Genomic DNA, 13,813 nt, shown 5'->3' with positions numbered 1-13,813 from the left:
AACGAGGATGTGACATTTCAGCAAAACAATGATCCCAAACACACAGCCAAGGAAACTCTCAATTGGTTTCAGAGAAAGAAAATAAATCTGCTAGAATATTCCAGCCACTCACCGGACCTGAATCCAATAGAAAATATATGGAAGAAACTAAAGCTCAGAGTTCATAGAAGGAGCCCATGGGACCTTCAGGATGAGAAGAGCGTTTGTGTGGAAGAATGGACCAAAATCACACATGAGCAATGCCTGAGACTAGTTTCTCCATACAGGAGGCGTCTTGAAACAACAAAAATTTTCACTAAGTGTGTTCAATACTTTTTCCATGTGTCATTTCTCATTATTACACATAACTTAATGTATGGACATCTATGGTGATTTCTTTACCTGTGTGGATTGGATGGGCTGTTACCGACATTTGGTGAGAAATTTCATGTCAATAGCACCTTTAGAAATAGGTTTACTTTGAAAATTGGTGACGTGTTCAATACTTATTCACCCGCTGTAGACTTGAATTGCTGATTTTGATCAGACACTCAGATCAATATCAAACAAGTTTCCGAGATTTTGCGCGGACCATCCGGTTCTCGAAAACTCGCGGACATGTTAGTGAACCCATTCGCTATGATAGGTACGAGTGCTATCCGTGAAAAACACGGCTAGCACTCGTACGCAAAACACGATTTTGGGTGAAAAAACAGGGACACTGAGGAGTCTGCGTGTGGTTGTGTTGGGGTGTTGGTATTAGGTGTTTGGGGTGCGCTCATACTTGGGGGCTCTAGAAACCCGAATGCAGGCGACAACTCTCAAATGCAAACCGAACTAGGTACAAAGGAGTTACAGGTGACTCCAGAGATACTACAACCGCCCCCAGCTGATCAGACGACACCCGGAGAACATGAAGTTCTGCATTACGTGGAGGAGTAACCCGCCGGCTCTGCCATATTAGACTGTGATTATAACCATGTTTAGCAATTATGCGACATTTTTAATCTTCAGGGATGAGACTGTCACAATAATTATAAGCCGTCATTAGCACCGCTGTGTATTTACAGGCAAAGCATTTCCCATTAAATAAAAATACAATCATGTACTTAATTAAGCCAATAATGGAGCAGAGAAAGCGTCAGGGATAGTGATGAGCGAGCGTGCTCGTTTAAACATTTAACCGAGCACGCTCGGGTGCTTACCGAGAATCTTTGGCATGTTCTTATATATTTTGTTCGAGTCCCTGCGTCTGCTTGATTTACAGCTGTTAGTCAGCCTCAACATATGTGAGGATTCCCTAACAAACAGGCAATCCCTGCATGTGTTGAGAGCCGTAAATCATGCAGACGCGGAGCCTGTAACATAATATACGAGCACGCCGAAGATACTCGGTAAGCACCCGAGCATGCTCGGCGAAAGGGTAAAACAATCACGCTCGCTCATCACTAGTCAGGGACAATCAAAATATTCAAGGAGGATTTAAAAAAAAAAAAAAAAAGAGGTTTCTCCCGTTTCTGTAAAGTAATAAATCACAATATGACAAGGGAAAAATAAAGCCACAAATTGGTTCCTGGGCATCCGTGCAATTTTTTTTTGCTTTTGCAATCTGCTAGAGTTTTAGTTTTTTTTTTCAGTTTTAGCCAGTGCACAAGCGCATAGACTAGGAGGCCATTTACATGGTGCTGTTGGGGGTTGCCAGAGACAGGTTTCTTTTTGGTGTGTGCAAAAAAATCCACTGTGTTTAACAGTTAAAGCAGCTGGATGTGATTTCATGGAAACTCTGCCTAAATAAGAGCCGGACTGTGCGGGTTTCCCCTATAGTCTATCGGGAGCCTAAAAAAAAAAATGTATGTAAAAAATGCAATAGCTTTTCTAAGTGCAAAAGGTAAAATACATAGAAAAAAAAAGCAAAAAAAAACCTCCGCTGCTTCAAAAGGAGGAAAAATGCATCAAACACACGCAGCAAAAAATGCAATAATTAGAGGAGATCGCTATTGCACATTTTGGTGCGGACACCTGCAGAAAAGCCGTGGGTGGGCTACCGAGCAGATTCTTTCTTGCAATTGACGGGGGTCTCAGCACCCACCATCTGCACTCTTACCTGTAATGACAGGCACTTTTAAATTGTTAACAAATTGTATTTTTTAGGCAGAGGGTTACATGTGGCACCGAGCGGGCGAGTACCTGATGCCGCGGAGTTTGGCTCTATTGTCGTGGCGATCTATAAGGTTGTGTAGTATTTCGAGCACCAGCTGGCGCAGCTCTGAGTCCTCCATAAGCGAGGGCGACAGGAGGGGGTCCAGGAATGACGGGGGAAGGGCAGCCGCAATGTTCTTCGCCTTGTAACCAGAAGTCACCTGTGAAGAGAAAGCCAATAGGGTTATGGCGAATTATACAAAAGGAAGCTTAGGAAATGAATGTTCAAACGCCCAGTGGGGGGTCCCACAAACTTACGAGATTTGGTCAGGACCCCGAGTCAGGAAAATCTGCTTGCTGTCATTGATTTTGATTAATGGAAGGAAACCGGAGCAGAATTTCTATTTGGGAGGATTTGTGACATGAGGCGGACACATTAAACCTGCACCGATACATTGTAACAAATCCTCTCCTTCAGAATCCAATTTGCATCAGAGTGGGTTTTTTTTTAGCCCGCCATATTCAGATCCTCATAGTAGAAACTAAGTAAAAGTTGGGCAGAATTCTGTGCCGTCTCCAACCATTTGTGGAAACGAAATTTTTCAATCAAAATGATCACGGACGTACCATAAGCAGCGACCGGAGCAACATTATCTGGATTCTCTTTGTTCCCAAATCCCTAAAAAAAATAGAAACATAAGTTAATAAAAGAACACAATGACATAAATGTATGTAAGGAGGACAAGTCAGCTCTGCAGTGTTTGCAAGGTGCCGGCCTTCTGTTACTCCTCCTGGAAATGTATGAAGTCAGTCTATGTGTGATGATTGCTGGGGTGGAGACATCCACCAGTCCTGTGAATGACGGAGCTGAGGCACTGCTTCATCGCTGCGTATTTTTCATGTTTTTTGATCTGCATGAAAAATACTGACGGTGGCCATAAAAACACTGAAAAAATTGCCAAAAAAAAAACAAACAAACAATACAGGTCAAAAAACAAAAACCACTCTGTAGGAATAAGGATTTTGCTGTGACCTTAAAACCCTGTACTTAAAGGAAAAAAAAAAAAGAGGCATATTCTCAAGTAGTGTAAATGTTGCATTTTTTCCAAAGTAATTTTTCCTTTTTTTGTGCAGAACATCTGCTGTGTTTAACACCGTTCAAGCAAACATGCGATTTTTAGGTTTGTTTTTTCCCTATTGGCTTCTATAGGGAGCCTGAAAAAAAATGCATGGGAAAACGAATATGCACTAAGATCGCATAAAAAAAAAGAAAGAAAAAGCAGAGGAAAGCGCACAAAAAAAATCAATATTATTTGTGTATTTTGGTGCAGATACCTGTAGAAAACAGGGGGAAAAAAAGCTGCATTTTTGCACATGAGTAAATGATACAAAAAAAAAAGCAACAAGTGAACGCGCCTCTATTTCTCTGCATGGGAATTTATTTATTTTTTTCATTTTTTTTTTTCTTTTCGAGAGATTTTTTTTAAGTCCTATAGAAACATGGCCAGAACTATCACCAGATTCAGAGCAAAATGCATTTAAGAAGGAAGAAAATAATGCGCCAAAAACTAAAGTCCTGTGTCTTCAATAAGAACTTTCACAGATACAAATTTTCCATCGGCAATTTTGCTGCAGATCAGGGTCATAACTAGTCATGGATTTACCTTGATGTGTTGTAAAGAAATGAAATCTGATGTCAAAATCCGCGACACTGATTAATATGCAATGGTACAGGTGTGAACATGCTCTAAAATGTCAAATTAGGCACAAAAAACTGTGAAAAATGCTGCAAATTGCTGAGTGTGAATATGGCCTAAATGGGTTCCTGCAAGAAAAGTTTATCAGTTCTAAGTAGAAAATATTCCAATGCATTTTCTGCACCTGTTACACCAGATTTTTAAAGCGAGTCCGTCAGCACAAAATGACTGTTCAAACCAAGCATATGTGTGGCTCTGAACAGTCATTTTCTGCTATCACACAAGTAATCATCAAATGAGCAGAATTTTGGAGTAAGATGATGTTCAGGTCTCCCGCTGTGGAGGACCCATACTGTCCTGCGTTACCCAAACCTCCCACTAATATGAATGGACCACGTGTAATTCTTCATTTCTCCTGTGGGGGCGCTGCAGGAAAACTGAACACTTACTGCCAGGTTTCTCTGCAGATTCTGCTGACCACTGGGAGGTCTCAGCAGAAGGATCTGCTAAACGTCTACATTTTTGTCAGCCCCGATCTACACTTTTATCCCAAAAATTCATAAAAGAATCCGCCACCGCGCACTTCCAGAACACGCATTCTTGCCCCCTCCTATAGAGGTGCCGCAGCAGCAGTGGCAAGATTCTCCCTAACTAACAGTGACCGTTCCCTCAACGGTGGCTAGGGAACGCTGCGTTACCATGGAAACTTGTGACTGTTGTCATGGTAACAGACACCGGCATATTATCAGCGGAATTTCTTTACCATTTAATATAGAGAAACGTAAAATATATTAGGAGTCTGTGCCTGTGCAGCTTTGCTAAAGCAATGATGTCGGGAGTAAAACTAGGGTAGCCCTTTAAGAGCCCGGGGTGTGATCAAGGTAGTATGGCGGACATACAGCTACTGGATATACTGTTAGGTAGAGACCATCACTGCTAATCCAGAAGTTCTAATCCCAGATTATCAGGCTGGTTGACGCCTGCAGGCGAGCAGCAGGTAGTGTTGCTTCCCTTGAAAAAATTACTTTTCATTACTTTTGTGCCAAACCTGGGACAACCCCTTTAATAGCTCCACACTTCTGTGCTGTTTAATATATAATCAGTGCTTATTTAGGCTGCACACTCGGGCTGGCAGGACCTGTGGACTCAGGTCATGTGACCCTGAGGACATCATCACGGATCCTTCTGCACTTGCATGCTGCTGACTGCTTGTGATTGGTCAGCGTCATACAGGAGGCAGAAGTACACACCCCCCCAGCGAAAAACTATCTAACAACACCCACCTAGGGACATAACGACAGTTAACTAATTAGGTGCTAATATGATGCTGCTATGTCTGCAACAGAGGCGTTAAATAAAAAGTAAAAAAAAAAAAAAAACTTTTCTGCGGCCACTATTTCACTATGCGTCTAGTTCAATATAAAAAAAAAATTGGACAAGGGTCCTCTTTAAATGAACCTGGCCATTTTCCATTTTTCCTTCCCTTCTTCCCAGTACCATAACATTTTTATTTTTCCATCAACATATCCTAAAAATAAGCTCTTTATTTGCGGAACGAGTTGTAGTTTCGAATGACGCCAGTCACTTTACCACTGAATGCACTGAAAAATAGGGAATAAAATCCAAAAATTAAAAATTAAAAATTCAGCCTTGGTCTTTTTTGGGTTTTGTTCTACGCAACCTTCATTGTGTGTTAAAAGTGACCTGGCAACAGGATTCTCCAGGATAGTACGTCTACGACAATACCAAATTTATACAGGATTTTACATTTTTACTGTTTTACTTTTTAAAAAATAAAAATGTACTTTTAGCAAAAATAAACAAAAAAAAAAAAATAAAACAAAAACCAAACTTTGTTTTTTTGTCACCAGACCTATAGCTTTTATCCTTCTGCTGACAGAGCTGTGTGACGGCTTGTTTTTCTTGTGTGATGAGCTGTGGTTTTTATTGGTACCATTTTGGGGTATTTTTCATTTTCAGTTTTGTTTTTTTTTTTTGTTTGTTTTACGGCGATAACCTTAAGGGATAAATAATTTTACATTTTGTTTTCAAAATGTGACGAAGGTTGATGTATTTTTCTATTTTCAGGATGGAAACAAAATTGATTTAAACTTTTTTTTTTAAATATTAAAGAAAAAAAAAAAAAATATATATATATATATATATATATATATATATATATATATATATATATATATATATATATATATATATATATATATATATATATATATATATATATATATATATAAATAAAAAGAGTAGCTATTCTTTTTTTTTAACATAGTATTTAATCCCTCTAGGACACTTGGCCCCGTGATGGCTTCTCAATATACTGTACGTACTATAATGCTAAGGCGTTGGGGTATATTGCCCATTTACTGATCTCCTATGAAGTCCAGCCGTAGGCACAAAGTACAAAGATGGCAGCGCCAGGGTCCTCCGGTAGGGCATGAATTGCGGGGGGACAACGTGAAAGCCTCCTGGATCGAACCGCTTAACAGCAGCTGACAGCAATTGACAAGGCATCCGAGTTGTTATAAGGTAGTGATCGGAGTTCGCTTGCATTTAGCAGCAAGTGAAGGCTGTATACACAGCTGGCACTTGCCGTGTATGTAGTGAGCGCTGCTCCTGAGACCCCCAGCGTTTCACCTGTGATGAATATATACATCACAGGCAGTTAACAGGTTAAACTAGCGGTTTGTGAAGACAGATTGCGCCACATGATCAGCGTGGCCCGGTCCGTCTTGAAGAAAACCTTTATGTCTCAGCAATGAAGGCATGTTCCCGAACATGTCAGATGGATTCTGCAGTTCCTGATGATGCACGAAAAGGTGAAACTCAAGCGGAAATGTTAACAATGGACGAAGACATCTGTCCAGGCAGGAGGGCAATGTTTTCTTCGGGATTTTTATTTTTATGCTTTAAGCTGAGCACAATCTCCAGAATTGTCCATGACAGCCGGATGACTCCAGCCTCTCTGCTCACAAACTCAAGAAAATACTAGTTCTCCTTATGGGATCTTGCTGAAGGCTGAGACGTATTACTCCCTGGGATTTCATTAAAAAATAAAACAAAAAAGAAAAATTCTCTCTCCTCCGGGAAGAAGAAAACAGTCTTTAGTGAATCCATAGGTATCTAGTCTGCAAGTCAACGTGTAACTTCTGGTACAGAGTCGTCATCAATGATGGCGGAGGGTACAGAAGCGGTGATGAGCGCGGTCTGGAGACGCGTATCGCAACGCACAGATTTGCAAGCGGACAAAGAGCATTATAAAACTATATTTCGAAGGCATGCGATGCTACTGAGGGAATGCAAAGAAGGGAAGCAGAATAGGATGCCTGTACGGAGGTGACAGCGGTATAACATTTGGAAAATCTGCTAACGGGATCCCTTTAAAAGAGAAGCGGGCAGCAAGAATCAGACTCTGGGGTGACGGATCCAAGAGGCCGATCCCAAGCGGCATCCACCTGCCCTGCTCACCTTAAGTGATTGGTCTCTCCTTACACACACATATGTAGGAAAAGGCCTGTCAATCAGGGGTCATTCGCCAGGGTCAGACGACCATATACTCTGTCAGCCGAGAAAATCGGTCTGATTAAGCTATTCACACTCTGATGAGAGTGGGATCAAAGGGAGAATCAGGGCGGGGGAATCAGATGCGAAAAAGATGGAAAAAAAAAAATTCTCCATCCTCTCCATTCTGTCAGTCTGTGAAAATAGGACAGCACTCAAATGCCATCCGAATGCAGCCAGATTTTTTTTTTTTTTTTTTTTTTTAACGGACTCATTCACTTGAATAAAAGAGTGTAATCCAGTTTACGGATACAAAATCGGGCATGCTGTGATTTTTTTCCTTGAACAGACTCTGGCCGAGAAATCTATATATAAAAAAAAAAAACGGACATGTGCGCGGCCTCATAGAATAACACTGAGTGCGATCTGATGTGTTGTCCGAAAATTTGATCAGCACGAGTCCTAAGGCTGGAGCTCCAGTACATGGTGATTTTCACAGCGACACCTGTCATGTGAGCAACGTTCGTTCGGTGTTTTCTGCTAGATCGCAGCACAATACAAGTGAATTGGTTCTAACTAACGAAGTTGGATTTTGTTTGCGACGTGCTTGTCGCAGTACAATTATATAACTGGGTGAAGTAGCAGCGGCACTGAGCGAACGTCGGCCGTGCGATAGGTGTCGTTGTAACCCAGCATTATACGTGCAGAGCTGAACTCGGCCTCATGCCGCCCCACCACGTTTACTTGATCACTCACCCCAACTGACTTGTATCGAGCGTGTGTGAAGATCCAAAAACAGGTACTTTGCCCATGATAAACATCATGATCTCAGACCGCTGGTAGTCTGGTAAATTACTTCCAAAGAAACCTGAAAAATGAAATGAATAAAAAAAAGATAAAATAAAAATATTCAGAAAAAAAACAAACAATTTTTAACACCAGATTAAGACCATAAACCGAAAAATAATAAAGGAAACAAAAACACAGGGTTCAGCTGAAACAAACCTTTGGGAGGAGCATTGTGAGGGGGCGGTGTCTGCCAAGAGATGCTGATTGGCTTGGAGCTACTGTCATCCAAAGTCCACTTTACTAAGCTCCTCCCAAGTATCCTTTCCAGCTGAATCCAAGGAAACATACATAGTCCTATCACTAAACCTCAGATAAGTGGATAATCCATAGATCAATGTTTTCCTATATAGAGTAAAATCAATATACACCGCAGACTGTAATGAGTTGCGCAGCATGGAGACACTATAACCAACCTTTGAAAATAAGCCACGTGCAACAACTAAAGGGTCCATCAATATGTTATAATTGATGGGACAGATGGTGGTGACGGCACATGCAGGTCCTAAGGGCTCAAGTAACAGACCCGCAGGTACATGTGCCTAAAAGAAAAGTTTTTCAAGGGCAAATTTCTGCCCTAAAACATCATGAGACGAAACATTACCGATACCATAAGTATCTTTTACAGCCTAAAAACAGAGATGCTATAAGTTCTGATTGGATGCATTGTTGGTGGCTATATAAGTATCACTGAACGCTGTGCAGTTGTATCGTGCCATGCCGGGGATAACATTTTGATATTAGATGTCACTGTTGGATCTGCTTACGACCGGCCGGCGGTGATGGCTTAGTGTCTCCAATAATAAAACCTGTAGACTATTTCCAAACCTCCAATAAACGTTAGGAGAACTGAAGGCTTCACCTGCTCTGTTATTACATGAGCATTTTTTGGTTTTAATTTATCAGAAGCGCACTTATTTTTTACCGGCTCTGTCAGCAGAATTAATTGCTAAATTGACCTCTAAAATCAGAAATCTCCCAGAACAGCGAGTCTAGAAAAACCATCACATGTCCTACTTAACAGAAAAATAACAATTAACAACAAAGAACTGTATAAGCTACAAAGTATAAGGACGCAGAAGCTGGAAATGCTGCAAAATAGCAGATTATATAAAACTAGATGGTGGCCCGATTCTACCTCATCGGGTATTCTAGAATATGTGTGCGGCCGACCGGGCGCGACTAATCAGCAGAGCGGTGTTTAAATGGGTTGCGCACTACTTTAAATTAACCCCCCAATGTATCCCCTGCGGGGCCCCTAATGAATTTTGGAGGACCGGGGAGCGAGGCCACCGGTCTGGGTACTTCTGCTGCGAGCAGCCGGGACATGACCGGCTAGCACAGGGAGAGCGTGGGAGCGGGTGAGCGTGGGAGGGGGAGCGTGTGAGCGGGTGAGCGTGGGAGAGCATGGGAGGGTGAGAATGTGAGGGTGTGAGAGTGTGAGGGTGTGAGAGTGTGAGGGTGTGAGCGTGTGAGGGTGTGAGCGTGTGAGGGTGTGAGGGTGAGGGTGTGAGCGTGTGAGGGTGAGCGTGTGAGGGTGAGCGTGTGAGGGTGAGCGTGTGAGGGTGAGCGTGTGAGGGTGAGCGTGTGAGGGTGAGCGTGTGAGGGTGAGCGTGTGAGGGTGAGCGTGTGAGGGTGAGCGTGTGAGGGTGAGCGTGTGAGGGTGAGCGTGAGCGTGTGAGGGTGAGCGTGTGAGCATGTGAGGGTGAGCGTGTGAGGGTGAGCGTGTGAGGGTGAGCGTGTGAGGGTGAGCGTGTGAGGGTGAGCGTGTGAGGGTGAGCGTGAGCGTGTGAGGGTGAGCGTGAGCGTGTGAGGGTGAGCGTGTGAGGGTGAGCGTGTGAGGGTGAGCGTGTGAGGGTGAGCGTGTGAGGGTGAGCGTGTGAGGGTGAGCGTGTGAGGGTGAGCGTGTGAGGGTGAGCGTGTGAGGGTGAGCGTGTGAGGGTGAGCGTGTGAGGGTGAGCGTGTGAGGGTGAGCGTGTGAGGGTGAGCGTGTGAGGGTGAGGGTGAGCGTGTGAGCGTGAGCGTGTGAGGGTGAGCGTGTGAGGGTGAGCGTGTGAGGGTGAGCGTGTGAGGGTGAGCGTGTGAGGGTGAGCGTGTGAGGGTGAGCGTGAGCGTGTGAGGGTGAGCGTGAGCGTGTGAGGGTGAGCGTGAGCGTGGAAGCGTGAGCGTGGAAGCGTGAGCGTGGAAGCGTGAGCGTGGAAGCGTGAGCGTGGAAGCGTCCGAGCGTCAGAGCGTGAACGTCAGAGCGTGAGCGTCAGAGCATCAGAGCGTGAGCGTCAGAGCGTGAACGTGAGCGTCAGAGCGTGATACTAGTTATATTCTTGTACATAGGGGCAGTATTATAGTAGTTATATTCTTGTATATAGGGGGTAGTATTATAATAGATATATTCTTATATATAGGGGCAGTATTATAGTAGTTATATTCTTGTACATAGGAGCAGTATTATAGTAGTTATAGTCTTGTACATAGGGGCAGTATTATAGTAGTTATATTCTTGTACACAGGGGGCAGTAATATAGTAGTTATATTCTTGTACATAGGAGCAGTATTATAGTAGTTATATTCTTGTACATAGGGGCAGTATTATAGCAGTTATATTCTTGTACATAGGAGCAGTATTATAGTAGTTATATTCTTGTACATAGGGGGCAGTATTATAGTAGTTATATTCTTGTACATAGAGGGCAGTATTATAGTAGTTATAATCTTGTATATAGGAGCAGTATTACAGTAGTTATATTCTTGTACATAGGGGCAGTGTTATAGTAGTTATATTCTTGTACATAGGAGCAGTATTATAGTAGTTATATTCTTGTACATAGGGGCAGTATTATAGTAGTTATATTCTTGTGCATAGGGGCAGTATTATAGTAGTTATATTCTTGTACATAGGGGCAGTATTATAGTAGTTATATTCTTGTACATAGGGGCAGTATTATAGTAGTTATATTCTTGTACATAGGGGCAGTGTTATAGTAGTTATAATCTTGTACATAGGAGCAGTATTATAGTAGTTATAATCTTGTACATAGGAGCAGTATTATAGTAGTTATATTCTTGTACATAGGGGGCAGTATTATAGTAGTTATATTCTTGTACATAGGGGGCAGTATTATAGTAGTTATATTCTTGTACATAGGGGGCAGTATTATAGTAGTTATATTCTTGTACATATGAGCAGTATTATAGTAGTTATATTCTTGTACATAGGGGCAGTATTATTGTAGTTATACTCTTGTACATAGGGGGCAGTATTATAGTAGCTATATTCTTGTACATAGGAGCAGTATTATAGTAGTTATATTCTTGTACATAGGGGCAGTATTATAGTAGTTATATTCTTGTACATAGGGGGCAGTATTATAGTTGTTATATTCTTGTACATAGGGGCAGTATTATAGTAGTTATATTCTTGTACATAGGGGCAGTATTATAGTAGTTATATTCTTGTACATATGAGCAGTATTATAGTAGTTATAGTCTTGTACATAGGGGCAGTATTATAGTAGTTATATTCTTGTACACAGGGGGCACTAATATAGTAGTTATATTCTTGTACATAGGAGCAGTATTATAGTAGTTATATTCTTGTACATAGGGGCAGTATTATAGTAGTTATATTCTTGTACACAGGGGGCAGTATTATAGTAGTTATATTCTTGTATATAGGAGCAGTATTATAGTAGTTATATTCTTGTACATAGGGGCAGTATTACAGTAGTTATATTCTTGTACATAGGAGCAGTATTATAGTAGTTATATTCTTGTACATAGGGGGCAGTATTATAGTAGTTATATTCTTGTACATAGAGGGCAGTATTATAGTAGTTATAATCTTGTATATAGGAGCAGTATTACAGTAGTTATATTCTTGTACATAGGGGCAGTGTTATAGTAGTTATATTTTTGTACATAGGAGCAGTATTATAGTAGTTATATTCTTGTACATAGGGGCAGTATTATAGTAGTTATATTCTTGTGCATAGGGGCAGTATTATAGTAGTTATATTCTTGTGCATAGGGGCAGTATTATAGTAGTTATATTCTTGTACATAGGGGCAGTATTATAGTAGTTATATTCTTGTACATAGGGGCAGTGTTATAGTAGTTATAATCTTGTACATAGGAGCAGTATTATAGTAGTTATATTCTTGTACATAGGGGGCAGTATTATAGTAGTTATATTCTTGTACATAGGGGGCAGTATTATAGTAGTTATATTCTTGTACATAGGGGGCAGTATTATAGTAGTTATATTCTTGTACATATGAGCAGTATTATAGTAGATATATTCTTGTACATAGGGGCAGTATTATTGTAGTTATACTCTTGTACATAGGGGGCAGTATTATAGTAGTTATATTCTTGTACATAGGAGCAGTATTATAGTAGTTATATTCTTGTACATAGGGGCAGTATTATAGTAGTTATATTCTTGTACATAGGGGGCAGTATTATAGTAGTTATATTCTTGTATATAGAGGGCAGTATTATAGTAGTTATAATCTTGTATATAGGAGCAGTATTACAATAGTTATATTCTTGTACATAGGGGCAGTGTTATAGTAGTTATATTCTTGTACATAGGAGCAGTATTATAGTAGTTATATTCTTGTACATAGGGGCAGTATTATAGTAGTTATATTCTTGTGCATAGGGGCAGTATTATAGTAGTTATATTCTTGTACATAGGGGCAGTATTATAGTAGTTATATTCTTGTACATAGGGGCAGTGTTATAGTAGTTATAATCTTGTACATAGGAGCAGTATTATAGTAGTTATATTCTTGTACATAGGGGGCAGTATTATAGTAGTTATATTCTTGTACATAGGGGGCAGTATTATAGTAGTTATATTCTTGTACATAGGGGGCAGTATTATAGTAGTTATATTCTTGTACATATGAGCAGTATTATAGTAGATATATTCTTGTACATAGGGGCAGTATTATTGTAGTTATACTCTTGTACATAGGGGGCAGTATTATAGTAGTTATATTCTTGTACATAGGAGCAGTATTATAGTAGTTATATTCTTGTACATAGGGGCAGTATTATAGTAGTTATATTCTTGTACATAGGGGGCAGTATTATAGTTGTTATATTCTTGTACATAGGGGCAGTATTATAGTAGTTATATTCTTGTACATAGGAGCAGTATTATAGTAGTTATATTCTTGTACATAGGGGCAGTATTATAGTAGTTATATTCTTGTGCATAGGGGCAGTATTATAGTAGTTATATTCTTGTACATAGGGGCAGTATTATAGTAGTTATATTCTTGTACATAGGGGCAGTATTATAGTAGTTATATTCTTGTACATAGGGGCAGTATTATAGTAGTTATATTCTTGTACATAGGGGCAGTATTATAGTAGTTATATTCTTGTACATAGGGGCAGTATTATAGTAGTTATATTCTTGTACACAGGGGGCAGTATTATAGTAGTTATATTCTTGTATATAGGAGCAGTATTATAGTAGTTATATTCTTGTACATAGGGGCAGTATTACAGTAGTTATATTCTTGTACATAGGAGCAGTATTATAGTAGTTATATTCTTGTACATAGGGGGCAGTATTATAGTAGTTATATTCTTGTATATAGAGGGCAGTATTATAGTAGTTATAA

General features: G+C 40.5%; 1 protein-coding gene across 1 annotated transcript in view; it reads right to left on the bottom strand.

Moving 5' to 3' along the window:
* EFR3A (EFR3 homolog A) overlaps nt 1-13,813 on the bottom strand; it is a 163,082-nt gene that overhangs the window by 42,124 nt on the left and 107,145 nt on the right. The window contains exons 12-14 of the mRNA XM_073679898.1: nt 8,088-8,199; nt 2,746-2,797; nt 2,167-2,339 (exon numbers count right to left, since the gene is read on the bottom strand). Of these exons, the coding sequence (XP_073535999.1) occupies nt 2,167-2,339; nt 2,746-2,797; nt 8,088-8,199 (337 nt within the window). The remainder of the gene's footprint in view (nt 1-2,166; nt 2,340-2,745; nt 2,798-8,087; nt 8,200-13,813) is intronic.

This window comes from Phyllobates terribilis, unplaced genomic scaffold (genome assembly GCF_046119375.1).
Source record: "Phyllobates terribilis strain yellow unplaced genomic scaffold, ASM4611937v1 Scaffold_4__5_contigs__length_816908805, whole genome shotgun sequence".
In the NCBI taxonomy this organism is placed as follows: domain Eukaryota; kingdom Metazoa; phylum Chordata; class Amphibia; order Anura; family Dendrobatidae; genus Phyllobates; species Phyllobates terribilis.
This window is presented reverse-complemented; position numbering and strand designations above follow the sequence as displayed.